This window comes from Lathyrus oleraceus, chromosome 4 (assembly GCF_024323335.1).
Source record: "Lathyrus oleraceus cultivar Zhongwan6 chromosome 4, CAAS_Psat_ZW6_1.0, whole genome shotgun sequence".
In the NCBI taxonomy this organism is placed as follows: domain Eukaryota; kingdom Viridiplantae; phylum Streptophyta; class Magnoliopsida; order Fabales; family Fabaceae; genus Lathyrus; species Lathyrus oleraceus.
Genome location: NC_066582.1, coordinates 252,617,989 through 252,634,961, shown reverse-complemented (window position 1 = coordinate 252,634,961; position 16,973 = coordinate 252,617,989). Strand labels below are relative to the sequence as shown.

General features: G+C 38.1%; 1 protein-coding gene across 1 annotated transcript in view; it reads right to left on the bottom strand.

The window, feature by feature from the left end:
* Positions 1–306: 306 nt before the first annotated feature.
* LOC127074925 (alpha-glucan water dikinase, chloroplastic) overlaps positions 307–16,973 on the bottom strand; it is a 29,729-nt gene continuing 13,062 nt past the window's right edge. Inside the window, exons 21-34 of the mRNA XM_051016345.1 lie at positions 16,435–16,587; positions 16,241–16,324; positions 15,461–15,637; positions 15,282–15,388; positions 14,926–15,139; positions 13,874–13,977; positions 13,548–13,686; positions 13,256–13,381; positions 8,380–8,490; positions 7,400–7,498; positions 6,897–7,070; positions 6,684–6,776; positions 1,243–1,358; positions 307–799 (exon numbers count right to left, since the gene is read on the bottom strand). Of these exons, the coding sequence (XP_050872302.1) occupies positions 595–799; positions 1,243–1,358; positions 6,684–6,776; positions 6,897–7,070; positions 7,400–7,498; positions 8,380–8,490; positions 13,256–13,381; positions 13,548–13,686; positions 13,874–13,977; positions 14,926–15,139; positions 15,282–15,388; positions 15,461–15,637; positions 16,241–16,324; positions 16,435–16,587 (1,902 nt within the window). The 3' untranslated portion in view covers positions 307–594. The remainder of the gene's footprint in view (positions 800–1,242; positions 1,359–6,683; positions 6,777–6,896; positions 7,071–7,399; positions 7,499–8,379; positions 8,491–13,255; positions 13,382–13,547; positions 13,687–13,873; positions 13,978–14,925; positions 15,140–15,281; positions 15,389–15,460; positions 15,638–16,240; positions 16,325–16,434; positions 16,588–16,973) is intronic.

Genomic DNA, 16,973 nt, shown 5'->3' with positions numbered 1-16,973 from the left:
CAAAATCTAAAAATTTTAAAACTCATATATCAGTAAAATTGCTGTAAATGGGAGGTGTCCGATATAAGTAGAGCATGGCAATTTAAATCCTCGGTTAAAAAGTGGTAACATTGACAACAAAGTGGGTCAACTATGGAACGTACCAGAGTGCTCTGGTACCCTAAATAACTATGGAACATACCAGAGTGCTCTGTTACCAGTTTGAATCTGATGTTTTCCATATTATACCAGAGGCAAAGTAATTACAATCTCATAATATTAGAATGAGATTAATACTTTATAATCAAATCTAAGGATACTGTGAAATAAAGCAAATAATAAATGTTATATCAACAGAATCATTGCAAATTTAACATGGACAATAGACCTGAAGTAAAAATACAACATCATCGACCATGAAAAGAAAAACAGAAACAATGTACTGTTTCTATATTTACATTATTCTTTTGTTACACATAAATTACTCCTTATTTTCATAAATATTTAAACCAGAGCTCTCAATTTCGCAAGAACTCACATTTGATTTGAAATGCCATGTAGTATGGTGGAGAACTTAGTTGAATTGTGTGGCTCAACTGTAATGAGTTTAGAGACCTACACTTGTGGTCTGGTCTGGACAACATAGACTTTTCCATCCTTGATGACACCTTCAATGTCCTGAGGAGTGCCATACAATTCTTCGATTGCATTTCCTGCACTGGCAATGCTTGACAAGATTTTCTGGCGGAAACTAGCATCAATCATCAGTGGATCTGACGAATAGTCGAGCACCACTTTGTCTTCTTCATCCATTGGCACACTGTTCAGAAAGAAAACTTAGTTAACTACTACAGATAGCATGATATAGAATAGCAAAACGATTACTTCAAGGGGTTCACAGGACAAATCAATCTCTTTGTGAAATACTGAAACATCATACAGAAACTGAGAACTGCTAGTGAGGCTAGAAGCTTTCAAGAATAGATTTCATTTATAGTAATCGAAGTTTAAACCGGATGTATGTAGTATACCTTTCTTTTTCACTAAGGACGAGTTATGATGGATACGTTCATGTTTAACTTGTTTGGAATACGATGGCTGCATCTTTAATATATGTTTACCTCAATTTCATATTTATTACAAGGGTCAAGATATACTGAAAGTCACTTAATTAATATAAATTAAACATGGGGTTACATTAGTTCATCAAATTCTATTAGTTCTACAAAGGATGCTCATTGAAGAATAGATGTCTAAGTTTACCTGTCATAAAGACCAGCACCTGCATAACCTTCGAGATCTTCTCCATTGGAATCAGATCGAAAAATTATTGACCTTCTTATAAATAGCCCAATAGGTTTGCTAGGATAACCCAAGACCTAATGAAGCCCAGAATCATCAGCAAAAAATGGAAAAATTATAACAGATGCATAACTGGTGAAGGTAATTCCATCCGTCCACTATGGTGTAATAATACAACCCATAATTGTTAGGATATCTGAAAATATCTCGCCACGTCATTATTCTATTTCTATCATAAAATATATTAAGAGTATCTTCGACTACCGCTTTAAAATAATTTACATTTTTATTTTCATAATTTATTTTCCTTATTTGATAGGTGTTGATATTTGTAAATACATAGTGTTAGAATATTTGTATATAGAATAGTCTCACATCGACTATATCATGTAATTAGTTGTAATCTCTCTATATATAATAAAGTCTCCGTAGTGCTTTTAAAACACACGGTTTAACCTAAATGTCTCTTAGTCTCTCCTAATTCAATATGGTATCAGAGCCTACTAAGAGACAACTTTTTGCCGTGCTTTACCCGGTTGACCCACTGTCTTCCGGTGATAATTTTTTTTTCTTCTCAAATCGTGTCATCATTCCGGTTCGCCTCTAACTTCTCCGGTTTTGCTTCTAACTTCTCCGGTTTTGCCTCTAACTTCTCAAAATTCTCAGGTAAAACCACCCTACAACCCTGATTGTGTTTCTTTAAGCCATGGGAGATGTTGATGCCATCTCGTTTACTAAAGTTCCGCTTATCCCATGTGAAAAACTAACCGGATCAGCCAACTACAACGTATGGGCTCGTGCTGTCGATATGTGGTTTCATGGTCAGGGATATGAAGATCACCTAACCACAAAATTGGTTGATGTTGCCGACGCAAAACTCGCTAAATGGAAGAAAACGGATGCCTCTCTCTGTACTGTGTTATGGTTTTCCATCGCACCCAACCTCCAAGCGCAGTATAAGAAAGTCTTCTCCAACGACGTTCATTGTCTATACAGCGTCATCCTCAAACTCGACACACTGAAGTTGCAAAATATGGATATGCAAGCCTATCTGAGTAAGCTTGATGCCTTGAAAGCGAGTTTCGAAACTCTCATGCCTTATGCAAAAGATGCAACAGCTCATTCTGAACAACAAAGTAAATTTTTCATGGTCATGGCACTTAAGGGACTACCACCAGAACTCGAGTCCGTTCGTAATCAGATTTTATCAGGTACTATTGTTCCTAACTACGATGCAGTTAGTGAACAACTGTTGCGCTTGGCTACACCTCATGCATTTGGTCCGGTTTCCCCTCCATCTATTGTTGCTCCAACACCAGGTGACACTGCTGCCCTTGCATCTCTTGGCAACAATCAGAATCGCCTTCGAGGAGGGTCATCCAACTCCAAACCTCGTCCCAAGTGTGACCATTGTAACCGGCTTGGACATACTATCGACCGTTGCTGGAAGTTACATGGCAGACCTCCACGCCAGGTAAATGCAGCTCAAATTGATAATCCAAATACTATGCAAACTTTACCTTCTCTTCAGAGCCCTACGCCAAGCTACGAGGATTTTCTCAAGTGGTGTCAGAATAATCAGACCTCTGGTTCCACGGCTTCGGTTGCACACACTGGTAATTCATCTGTTTGCTTCTCTCAATCATCTCCTATTGGTCCTTGGGTCCTCGATTCTGGTGCGTCTGATCATGTTACCGGTAATAAAGGTCTTTTTTCTTCCCTCTCTACCTCTGGTTTCTTACCGAGTATAACTTCCGCAAATGGTTCTCAAACCCGATCCCAAGGGATTGGTACTGTTCAAATTTTACCGTCTCTCTCTGTGACTTCTGTCCTATATGTACCTAATTGCCCATTTAATTTACTGTCAGTCAGTCGTTTAACTCGTTCTCTAAATTGTTCTATCACCTTTACTAATAGTAATGTTACTTTGCAGGATCGGAGTTCGGGACAGACGATTGGCGTCGGATGTGAGTCTCAGGGCCTCTACTACTTCTCTATGTCATCTACCACATGCTCCACCACAGATTCTCCACTCATTATACATGCACAGTTAGGTCATCCAGGTCTTCCCAAGCTACAAAAGTTGGTGCCTAGTCTATCTAAATTGTCCACTTTACATTGTGAGTCTTGTCAGTTAGGGAAACATACTCGTAGTCACTTTCCTGATCGAGTCAATAAACGGGCTGCGTCCCCTTTTGCTTTAGTTCACTCCGATGTTTGGGATCCCTCGCGTACCGTGTCGACTTTTGAGTCTAGATATTTTGTAACTTTTATCGATGATTTTTCACGTTGCACATGGTTATTTTTAATGAAGAACAGATCTGAATTGTTTTCTATTTTTGAACAATTTTATCGAGAAATAAGAACCCAATTTGGTTTGTCTATTCGTACCTTAAGAAGTGACAATGCACGTGAATATTTATCCCAACAGTTTCAAACTTTTATGTCATCCAATGGTATTCTGCACCAAACATCTTGCCCTCATACACCCCAACAAAACGGGGTAGCCGAACGCAAAAATCGGCATCTTGTAGAAACCACTCGGACCCTACTAATCCATGGTAATGTTCCTCTCCGTTTTTGGGGGGATGCGGTGCTTACAGCATGTTACCTCATAAATCGCATGCCCTCATCTGTCCTTAATAATAAAATCCCTCATTCAATCCTGTTTCCAAATTTTCCTCTCCACCCAATTCCTCCTCAAGTATTCGGGTCAACGTGTTTTGTACACAATCTCTCCCCTGGTCTTGATAAACTAGCAGCTCGATCACTAAAGTGTGTCTTTCTTGGTTATCATCGTTCCCAAAAGGGTTATCGTTGTTATTCTCATACTCTACAACGATACCTCATATCGGCCGATGTTACCTTCTTCGAGTCTGTTCCATATTTCGGGTCCAACCCAGTATCTCCGGAACCTCTTCAAGAAAGTACTTCCACACCTTTTCCGGCAGTTATTAATGTCCCGCCTACCATTATCCCCCACCAGTCTATGGCTCCTGACCCCCCTACGTCTCGACCACTTCAAACATATCAGCGTCGTCGTCCAACGTCTGTCGTCCCCGTCCCTGAGGTCATACCTGTCCCTGAGGTCATTGCAGACTCTCCTCCGACGCCTCCGCCATCACCGGATCCGATCCTGCAACCTGAGTCCGATCTTCCGATTGCCCTTCGAAAAGGTATACGTCAAACACGAAATCCGTCTCCACATTATATTGATTTATGTTATCATCGTCTTTCCCCTTTGCAGTATACTTGTTTGTCTTCTTTGTCTTCTGTTTCTATTCCTAAAACTCCAGGTGAAGCATTATCTCACCCTGAGTGGAGGCAAGCAATGATTGATGAAATGTGTGCTCTTCAAAGCAGTGGTACCTGGGAACTGGTTCCTCTACCCCCTGGGAAATCTTTAGTAGGTTGTCGTTGGCTTTATACAGTGAAGGTTGGTCCAGATGGTAAGATTGATCGATTTAAAGCTCGCTTGGTAGCCAAAGGATACACTCAGATTTTTGGATTGGATTATAGTGATACCTTCTCGCCTGTAGCCAAGATGGCATCTGTTAGACTTCTTCTAGCCATTGCAGCCATTCGGCATTGGCCTCTTCATCAACTTGACATCAAAAATGCCTTTTTACACGGCGATCTTGAAGAGGAAGTATATATGGAGCAACCACCTGGATTTGTTGCTCAGGGGGAGTCATTGAATATGGTGTGTAGGTTACACAGGTCTCTTTATGGTCTTAAGCAATCTCCGAGAGCTTGGTTCGGCAGATTCAGCGCTGTAGTACAACAGTTTGGTATGGTCCGTAGTGAAGCTGACCATTCTGTTTTTTATCGTCACTCAGCCCAAGGGTGTATTTATCTTATTGTGTACGTAGATGATATTGTCATAACCGGTAGTGATCAGCAGGGTATACTCCAGTTAAAACAACATCTCTCGAATCAATTTCAGACAAAAGACCTTGGTAAACTCCGCTATTTCTTGGGTATTGAGGTAGCCCAATCTAAAGATGGTTTGGTGATTTCTCAGCGGAAATATGCTATGGATATTTTGGAAGAAACAGGTTTGTTGAATGCCAAACCAGCTGATACTCCTATGGATCCAAGTGTCAAACTACTACCCAATCAGGGGAGCCTCTATCTGACTCAGGAAGGTATAGGAGATTGGTTGGAAAGTTGAATTATCTCACAGTCACACGTCCAGACATTTCTTTTGCGGTTAGTGTGGTAAGTCAATTCTTAAATTCCCCTTGTCAAGAACACATGGATGCTGTTATCCGGATTATGAGATACATCAAATGTGCTCCAGGAAAAGGTTTAGTGTATGAAGATAAAGGACATACTCAGATAATTGGATACTCTGATGCTGATTGGGCAGGGTCACCCATTGATAGACGATCCACCTCTGGGTATTGTGTACTTGTTGGAGGAAACCTTATATCCTGGAAAAGTAAGAAACAAAACGTAGTTGCAAGATCAAGCGCCGAGGCAGAGTATAGGGCCATGGCAATGGCAACATGTGAACTTATTTGGTTAAAGCAGTTGCTCAAGGAACTTCAAATTGAAGAAGCAAGACCAATGACACTTATTTGTGATAATCAAGCTGCATTGCACATTGCTTCAAATCCAGTCTTCCATGAGAGGACCAAACATATTGAGATAGACTGTCATTTTGTTAGAGAGAAGATCGAGTCAGGTGACATCGTCACAAGCTTTGTCAATTCTAATGATCAATTGGCAGACGTGTTTACAAAATCTCTGAGAAGTCCCCGAACTAATTATATATGTAACAAGCTTGGTGCATTTGACTTATATGCTCAAGCTTGAGGGGGAGTGTTGATATTTGTAAATACATAGTGTTAGAATATTTGTATATAGAATAGTCCCACATCGACTATATCATGTAATTAGTTGTAATCTCTCTATATATAATAAAGTCTCCGTAGTGCTTTTAAAACACACGGTTTAACCTAAATATCTCTTAGTCTCTCCTAATTCAATAATAGGGATTGAGAAACTATTACAAGTATAGATAAGGATGAGTAGCATACGAAATGTCATGTGCATTACTGTCAACATAATGTTATTAGGGTAATGCTAACTTGTGCCCCCAAGGGCACATGTTAAACAATTCATAAATAGAAAGTTTATATTGGAAAAAATAATGAAAATATTAATCATAAAATTTTGATAAAGACCATACACAAGTTCCAAGAAAACATTTCTACAATTAGTTCTTAACATGTGCCCCTAGGACACAAGTTAGCATTACCCACGTTATTCTCAGTATTGTTCTCGTCCCTCTTGCCCAAATAGACTGGCCCTCTAACTTCAAAAATAATCATTACAAGAATGATAACAAGCACCAAACATAAACAACACTTAAAAAGATGCTATAAAAAAATCACCTGAGGAGAATTCAAATCATGTTTTTTGCAGATAAAACTCAAAGCACGGCCGGGATAAGCTCCAACTAGTGTTTCACCTAGTCCCTTTACAACCTATACCAAAAAAGAATCACACAAAAATGTTTCTGCTTATTGCCATAATCTCTTCAAATGGAGAATATGTTTTTTCAAATGTGAGGAAGCATAGGCAACTAATGAAATTATTAATTATACCTCGGTATATATTTCTGAAGAGTCTCCGGATGTCGGATTAGTTGTATGGATGACAAAAGCATAGTCAGCATTAATCACTTCCTGGACAAGGACGGACATGGAAAGATAATCGTGATCCAGTTTTACTTTTCTTGTGCTGAAGTACGCTCTTTCGTTCCACTTTGAGCCCCACACCTTTTTGAGAGTCAAACAAATTTATGAGCTAAAATAAGATTATGAGAGTACTGCAAAGATTTTTATTTCACTAAAATTAGAAATAAGATGTCCCACTGTAACAACTAAGGAAAATTTAAGAACATCAATGAGGAGTGAGAAAAAGAAGGGGACAATAGATTGTACATAAAACTGCATGGCTAAAGTAAATAAACTTTAGTTTTATTTACTCTAACCCATAGGCCTCCACTAACACCTGATTAACTTTTATGAAACTTTTTTCTTTTTGGAGCACCCCATATATACTTGAATGAAACAGGCACCAAATAGAGTATATGGAGAGAACTCACTTTTTTTATAGCCTTCCATGCCTGTCCCCAGCGTTCTTCACCTTCATCACCCGGCCAAGGCATCCCAGAACCCTTCATCGTAGTTTTCAACTCCTCTACCTGAAAAAATAAATTCATTTGTTTCATCTATAAGACCATACACAGCAAGAGGAGAAAAATACAAACAAAAGTACTGTGTCAAGGAGAAAGTGCACTCAAGGCCAGCTTCTACATTAAACAGCTAAACTAAAAATGAAAATTTTGAAATGACATATTTGAAAGGGAAATCAGTAACAGAAATGGTGAATACATGCTTAATATGGGATCCCCGTTAAAGTTGCATGACTGGAGTGAAGAAGGATTATTTATTCTTAATTTGGTTGTTTTCTTTAGTTAGTTTTTGGGCTGATATGTAGCTTTTTTTTCTGGTGAGATTTCTTTCCTTTTTGATATCTCTTGTGTGCTATAAATATGGACCAATATCTTGATCAGATTGATAAACAATAAATGCATAAATTAAGTTGTTTACAACAAAACCTTTACAGACTGTTTGGTTCAAAGAAGGGCAGAGGAGGTCAAAGGGGGGTTTTATGGAGTGCAGAGGAAGGGAGAGGAGGAAAATAAAATTAATTAACTATATGCCTTTATGGGAAATGGAAGATAGGAGGAAGCCAGAAATCATAACTTATATGGCTTGATGTTGGCATAAATAAGCTTAGAACTCAAATTCGCACAATGTGAAAGTGATTAAGTTAGAGGTGGCATTGGTAAAACGGGATTGTAAGAGATAAGAAAGATAAAGGCGGTGCGCACATGTTTTTCTAGGTACGGCTTAGTGTAGACATGTTTTTCTAATTCCCTAATTACACAAACGTCCCATACTCACAATCAAGGAAAGTAAAATACTTCTCTGCAATTTCATATGCAATTATGATAATCCAAGATAGAACTATATTTATTATATCAAGTCAATGTTAAGCCCAAGATTAAAAAGAACATACCAGCTTGGGTGGTGCATTCAACTGCAAAACTGTTTCACGAATCTCCTTGAGGGCACTGAAGTCTCCTTCAGTTAACTTCTTTTTTAAAATATTGATCTTCTCGGCCACAGCCTGTTTCGTCCAAGATTATTAAACTACAGGAGAAGCTTATACAAAGTAAATGAAAATTAAAGAACTAGTTACTGTCGCTACATCTAAATAATCTTTGAGATTGAATCCTAAGAACTAACAGGTTTTAATGTTCTCCTTTGCCAGAAGTAGGTACTTGGCCAAAACCTTAATCTATTACTTCCTGACTACTCTCTCTCTGCCAAATTATAAGTCACTTTGTCAAAAATATTTGTCCCTGTTAAGAATATGTTATCAATCAATTAGTATTGATTGATATTCAATTAGTCATAACTGTAATTGATATTATTTCCTATTGTATATTCCCTATTTGCATATAAATATACACCATGTGTGATCATATTAGACACACAGAGATACAATTACAATATGGTATCTAGAGCTGGTTGACCTACTGTCTTCCACAAAATAAAAATATATTTTTTTTTTTTTTCTTTTTTTCCGGCCACCCACAGCGCCGCCGCCGTCTCCGCCGTTCCTGTCGACTTTTCGGCGAGATTCCTATACGCCGGAATCGTCTCCTACAGATCGGCCAGATTCACTGCCTTCCGCCGCCGCACACGTCTCTCCTCCTTCATCGCGCGTGAATCTCACGCGCCGGACAATCAGCCGCGCATCCGCTGCCCCCAGCCGTCGCCGTTTTTCCAGATCTGCTCTCGGTTTTTCATTCCGAGCCATCAAATATCATGGGAGATACCGATTCCATCATGTTCACTAAAGATGTCACTATTCCCGCCGCTGATTACAATGATTTCCTCCAATACAAAGCAGCCCATCAACAATCATCATCTGCCGCTGCTGCTCAGTCGGGTAATCCTGTAGCTTTTGTCTCTACACCTTCACTTGGTCCTTGGGTCCTTGACTCTGGTGCATCTGATCATATGACTGGTAATAAATCTCTTTTATCTAATTTGTCTTATTCTGATTCTTTGCCTTCTGTCACTGTGGCGGATGGTTCTAAAGCCAAAGTTCAAGGCCTTGGTCAGGCACATCCACTTCCAAACTTGTCTTTAGAGTCTGTCCTTTACATTCCTGGTTGTCCCTTTAATCTAATATCTGTTCACAAGCTTATTCGTACTCTTGATTGTTCAGTTCTTTTTAATGCTAATTCTGTTCATATCCAGGATCGACGTACAGGACGGACGATTGGAGCAGGGAGTGAAGCTGGAGGATTATATCATCTTTCTCCACCGGTGGCCTGTGCTTCTATTGCTTCTCAAGAACTCACACATCAACGTTTGGGTCACCCTAGTCACAATAAAATGCGTCTTTTAGTTCCTAGTCTTTCTAAGCTTTCTTCTTTTGAGTGTCAGTCCTGTCAATTAGGCAAACATACTCGTAGTACTTATTGTCAACGAGTAAATAAAAGTGTTGCATCACCTTTTGCTTTAGTTCACTCTGATATTTGGGGTCCTAGTCGTGTGAAGTCTACTTTAGGATACTATTACTTTGTCACGTTCATCGACGATTACTCACGATGCACTTGGTTATTTCTAATGAAAAATCGTTCAGATGTTTTCCGTATATTCCAAGAGTTTTATGCTGAAATTAAAAATCAGTTTAATACTACCATTAAAATTTTACGCACAGATAATGCTCGTGAATATATGTCATCCCAGTTTCAATCTTTTTTAACATTACAGGGAATTATTCACCAATCATCATGTGCTCATACACCACAACAGAACGGTGTTGCTGAACGGAAGAATCGTCATTTAGTTGAAACTGCACGGACTCTTCTTCTTCACCACAATGTACCCTCTCGTTTTTGGGGTGATGCTCTCCTCACCGCATGTCACCTTATCAACCGAATGCCTTCCTCGGTCCTTCAAGATCAGATTCCATACTCTATCTTGAATCCGGAACACGATCTCTACCCCATTCCCCTTCGTGTGTTTGGTTGCACATGCTTTGTTCATGATCTTAATCCAGGTAAAGACAAACTTTCCGCTAAATCTCTCAAATGCATTTTTCTAGGCTACTCACGTATACAAAAGGGATATCGTTGTTTTTGTCCTCAACTTCAACGGTACATTGTCTCTTCCGATGTAACATTTTTTGAAGGTTCTCCTTTTTTCTCTGCCTCTTCGTCCTCCCAGGAGATTTGTAATTTAGATGATCAAGATATCCCTTCTGTCATCCCCACACCCATTAAACCTCCTTTGCAGGTATATCAGCGACGCACAACGCGTCCATCGGCAGTTAGAGATGATATTGATCCACCAACACCATCTCCTACTCCAATTGTTTCTCCAGCTACGTCACCTGAACTTGACCTTCCAATAGCATTACGAAAAGGTATTCGATCTCATAATCCAAATCCTAAATATGTCTGCGCTTTAAATTATGACCGTCTATCTACTTCCTATGTTTCTTTTGTGTCTGCTTTGGATTCCGTGTCTATTCCTAAGTCTACAGGTGAAGCTATGACTGACCCCAATTGGCGTCAGGCGATGGTGGAAGAAATGGCTGCATTGCATTCAAATAACACTTGGGACATTGTTCCTTTACCTCCAGACAAAACTACAGTGGGCTGTCGATGGGTTTATACAGTGAAAATTGGACTAGATGGTCAGATTGATCGTTTTAAAGCTCGTTTGGTAGCCAAGGGATACACACAAATATTTGGCCTTGATTATGGTGACACCTTTTCTCCAGTGGCCAAGATTAGTTCAGTCCGTCTCTTCCTTGTATTGGCTGCTATTAATCATTGGTCGCTTCATCAGTTGGATATTAAAAATGCATTCTTACACGGAGAATTGGAGGAGGAAGTGTATATGGATCAACCTCCAGGTTTTACTATTCCTGGTAATTCGAGATTTGTTTGTCGGCTCAATCGATCTCTTTATGGGCTAAAACAATCTCCACGTGCTTGGTTTGGTCGCTTCAGCTCTGCCTTGATACAGTTTGGTATGACTAGATGTGAAGCTGATCATTCTGTTTTCTTCCTTCACTCTTCCAACGGACAACACATCTTTCTTGTGGTTTATGTTGATGACATTGTTATCACTGGAGACGATACAGACGGTATTCAGCGACTCAAAACTCATCTTTTCAAAAACTTTCAGACAAAAGATTTGGGTCCACTCAGATACTTCTTAGGTATTGAGGTTGCACAGTCCTCATCAGGCATTGCAATTAACCAACGTAAGTATGCATTAGACATCCTAACTGAAACTGGTATGCTTGACTGTCGTCCGATTGATACTCCTATGGATCCCAATGTCAAGCTTCTTCCGGGTCAGGGGGAGTTGTTGAAAGACCCGGGAAGATATCGACGTCTAGTGGGTAGACTCAATTATCTTACCGTCACCAGACCAGATATTACTTTTGCAGTGAGTATTGTGAGTCAATTCCTTAATGCTCCTTGTGATACTCATTGGAATGCCGTTATTCGGATTCTCAGATATATAAAGAATGCACCAGGAAAAGGCCTATTATATGAAGATAAGGGTGATGCTAAAATCACTTGTTACTCAGATGCAGATTGGGCAGGATCACCGTCGGATAGGAGATCCACTTCTGGATATTGTGTTCTTATTGGAGGAAATATGATCTCATGGAGAAGCAAGAAACAAAACACAGTTGCATTATCTAGTGCTGAAGCTGAATATCGGGCTATGGCAGCAGCCTCAAAAGAACTTGCTTGGCTTAAGAATTTGCTCTCAGAACTTAGGTTCGGTGACCTTCAGAACACAAAACTCATATGCGACAATCAAGCGGCACTCCACATTGCGTCCAATCCGGTTTTCCATGAACGGACCAAGCACATAGAAATAGATTGTCACTATGTAAGAGACAAGGTACTGTCGGGAGAAATAACCACGGAATTCGTAAAATCTGAAGATCAATTGGCTGATATGTTTACCAAGTCTCTCAAGGGTTCTCGAGTGAATTATATTTGTAACAAGCTCGGATCATACAATATATACGATCCGGCTTGAGGGGGAGTGTTAAGAATATGTTATCAATCAATTAGTATTGATTGATATTCAATTAGTCATAACTGTAATTGATATTATTTCCTATTGTATATTCCCTATTTGCATATAAATATACACCATGTGTGATCATATTAGACACACAGAGATACAATTACAATAGTCCCAAATTATAAGTCACTTTACAATTCCAATACAATATTAATGATTTTTTCCCAACATACCCTCTATCATTTATTACTATTTCTTCTTACAATTCTTTAAATTTCTCTTTCATCTATAATAAATGAAAGGCAATACTGTAAAGTCATGCATAATTTATCTTTTTCATACAACAATCATTATGTTTTTTAATTTGCGTAAAAGGTGCAAAACGTCTTATAATTTGGGACGGAGGAAGTATATCACTTACAAAGCAACTTCAAGAAGCCAGGGGAACCTCATTTTACAAAAGGGTTACTTAGGACATTACAAAGAGTTCAGTTATCACCAAACTTATGATTTTTTTATAATAACCTTATAAGTTTATATTCAAATTTAGGCTCCGAATTCCAGTGAACATTTTTCAAAAATTATATAATTGCCCAGGATCGAATATTATAGGTTAGCAATTCGACAGCCAGAATCAGAAGTCAATGTCCGTGGGACTATGTATTACTGAAATGCTACCCTCATCAAATAAAAGACACATCAAACAAGTGGATAGGCAGAGTAAATCCTCACAAGAAATAACCACAGAATACGAGCTGCAAGGCTCATTATGCAACATAATAATGTACGGGATATAAGATATAATAAAACAGTACCTGATTTGACTTATCAGATAGAACATGTTCAAAAACTCCAAATGGTATGGCAACCGAGGTAGGAATTCCAACCCAGGAAGGCACCTTTCCTTTTAAGTAAGAGATATTGCGAGATTTAGCTCCAACCTGGAAAAACACAACCATGCACAAGTTATACCGAAGGAACACAGAACTAGAGCAGCGACAGTGTCTTGACACAACAGAAGTTTGGCCAAGTAATGGCTAGATAGACAGACGCAAGTAAAAACAACTATAACTGCTTAAATTTAACAGCGCAGTTTTAAAATCTAACCATTTCCCCAGTGAATTCTTCAGATGAGATTGCATATCTACCACTGAACTGCTTTCTGACCAAAGATAAAGGTGGAACAGAACCAACTTCTTTCAGGTCGATTGATTTGTCCTTTATATTCTCGCCCTCCTTGACCTCACTGTAAGAACCCCACAAAATGAAGCAAAATGGTGTTAAATTAACTAAACTGCAATTTAGGTTTCACCAGTTATAAAGTGAATGTTTTAGCAAAAAGGAATTCAACCATTACAGAAAATGATTATGGGTGCATAAAGTATAAACTAATACAACATCATTGATACCCGAAGCTAAAGCACAAATGTTACCTGTAAACTACCTCAGCAGACGTAGGCTTTAAGCACAAAAGCTTCCCTTTCTTTGCTTGGAGGTCAGCAAAGATATTGGGATCAAAACATGTTGCAAAACACACCTGGAAAACTTAAGACCTTTAGTATTTCCAATCAATGCATCAGAAAATCTCATTAGAAATAAATATATTGGCAATTATCACGCAACAACTAAGCCCTTTTCCACTAGATGAGCTCAGCTACATGAACCAGTCAACACCAGAGAGTCCTGATTATATCTTCTCATTTATCATGCTAAGACATAATTATCTTACTGTTATCATGCTCATAAGATAGTACATTAATTAAAACTTTGCTTTGAAGTATAGAGATATATCATCACGCATTCTATTTTCTTTAAGAACATAATAAAATATCACCATTGTTAAATGCTTATTATATCCAGTTTTTCAATAAAAGGTTAGTAGATGGTGTAGGTTTGTCAATTATTACAAGTTACAACATTGTTAATTGGTCAAGTTTGAATATGAAAATCTTATCTATTCACAGAAGTTCGCCATAAGGGTGTTGAATATAAGGATGTTGAATTTAATGATTATTAACTTGCAAATCAATCTGATTTGAAGAAAAATTGTATTCAACATTACTGTAAATAATTGCTTTTAAAAGTTAAAGTATGTTTGACTTGCAAAATAGGTACTAGAATATTTTTTAAGATATTGGGAAAATCATGTCCTCTCCAATATTTGGTGAACAATGGACCTCACAAACAAAATAATGTATGTAATATATAAGGATATTTTCGTCTTAGTGATAGTTTGTTTGTGCATGGACAACTGTGTGAAGTACATTAGTTTACGGTTCGAAGCTAGTTTAAGGTTTTATGAAGTGCATTAGTCACATACTAAAATATGTCATTATATTTGAGAAGGGACGGTGAGAGTGCCTTATTTGACTAAACATCACTACTGATCAAACACAAAAATAAACATTAAATACATAGGTCCGTTATTCAACAGAAGTAGCTTTAAATTTAAGCCAAAAAAAACAAGTTATTCAAAGCAGGATACCTTGCTATTTCTTGCTCGTACAGATACATGAGAAAGGACATCTGGCATATCAGGTGTCAGGACAGCAACTGTACCATCTGGAATTTCTTCCTCTCCCTTCACGCTCTTGGCTATTAAAATTGTAGGTCGCTCATATGATTTGTTTTGAACAGCTAGCAACTCATCCACAACCTCGACGTATCCAATGGTTTCAACTGGGCTAATAACCTGCCAACTGTTCCAGGCAACAAGAATTGTGTCAGAAGGCCATCAATATCAAAGCAATCAAATAATGAATGACGTGACAGTTTAAATGAGCTATAATATACTGAAGATGAAACCATGGACTCAAGTTGAGCAGGCATAATCAATCCCACCTTCCAAGATTAGCAGTCTTTCGGAGTACAGGATCTAGCCGATTTACAAGAGTAGACAAAGAAGCCGCAGATCCAGCACGGATAATTTCTTCAGTAAATATTTCCACCTGCAAGAGGAGATTTTCAGAAGAGAAACAAGAACACAGAGAAAAACTAAAGAAGCTAAAAAAAATACATACAGCCCAATTTTCCACACCAAGTGATGATCCAAGATATTCTGCCGACGGCTGAAGAATTCTCTGGTATGATTCTGCCTTATTTGTGAGTGCAAGGCGTGTTCTGTCAAGTACTGACTTTGCATACAATGCCCAATGAGTGTCTTTACCCTTACACATGCTTAAGGCAAGATTCCATCCCTATAAAAGGAAAAAAAAATAAGAAACATTAAATTATGATTTTGATTTAGCTAGAGGATAGACATGAACATCTACAACAGCTTAGACATTACTTCCAGTTAGCACCAATAAAGAAAATCACTTGTGGTCTTCTAGTATTATCATGAGCCCTTCATAATCAGTTTTGAGGTTTTTGATTTTGCACAAAGAAATTTCAAACTGATATGAAACAAGCATCAATAAACTTTTTCTTTTGAAAGAACTTTCGCATCATTTGACTAGCTATTTTAAATAATCATAAACTGTATAAATGACCAAGTCAAAAAAAATTCATATAATGAACAGCTGAAAATAATAAGATGTCAGGGCCGTGGATCTGTCCAGAATCAACCTCATAAGGCATCATAGATATAAACTTTTATGCTCATAACCGATCCTACTTTGTCACTGTGAATTAAATTCAGATTGCATTTAAAACAAAACACCGTTAAAGAAATGCAGAACTTAACTCTTTGTTGTTGGTGTGGTAAAGTTTTTTTCAGGTGAGAGAACAGCTTGAGGGTCTTTCTTGAAATAAAGATATGACTAGTGAGTACGAAATAAAAAATGAACATATCAATATACCTTCAAACAGTAGATGAGATCTTCATTGTCGTCCGATGAAAGTGCAAGGTTTTCGAGAACTAAGCAGATAAAGTACATTATTTTCTGCATAGTCCACACAATAGAATATCAAGCTTCATATCTTTGCATATGTGTAAATCAACGTATAATAAAAACAATGAGCAGCATTTAAGACCCTCAAAACAGGGAATCACCTCAGGTCCAGCATTGTTTAATTCCTCATATCCCCTTTCAACTGCTGTTCTAACCGCAGAATCAAGAGCAATATCCAAAAATAAAAGATCTTTCAGGCGACTTTGGGACTTATTGAGTAATGGTCGTAATTCCTGACGAGCTTCTAGCAAACCCTATTGCAAAAAAACATGCATACATATCAATAGCCAAAAGGTAGGGTATTAATGCAAACTACTAAGATATATTTAAAAAACATCTCAGTATTTTATAAGAATATGTTGAGTATATCAAATTATCCCTTAAGAGGAGGTTTTCCATATCTCAACATATTTTTTTATTTGTGATGTGTGAATGATGTGTTGTGAGAATGATTTGAGAATAAGTTGATTTGTGTTATGCAAATGATTTAAGTCTAAATAATGGTTACAAATGGTGAGCATCCCTCCTCACCTAACAAGCTAGTTTTGTAGTGTTCAGTTCGGTAGGCTCAATCCAAAGCCTAACATGGTATCAAAGTCTATCTTTGATCTGTTAGGCAACCTATTATCGCCTTATTGGG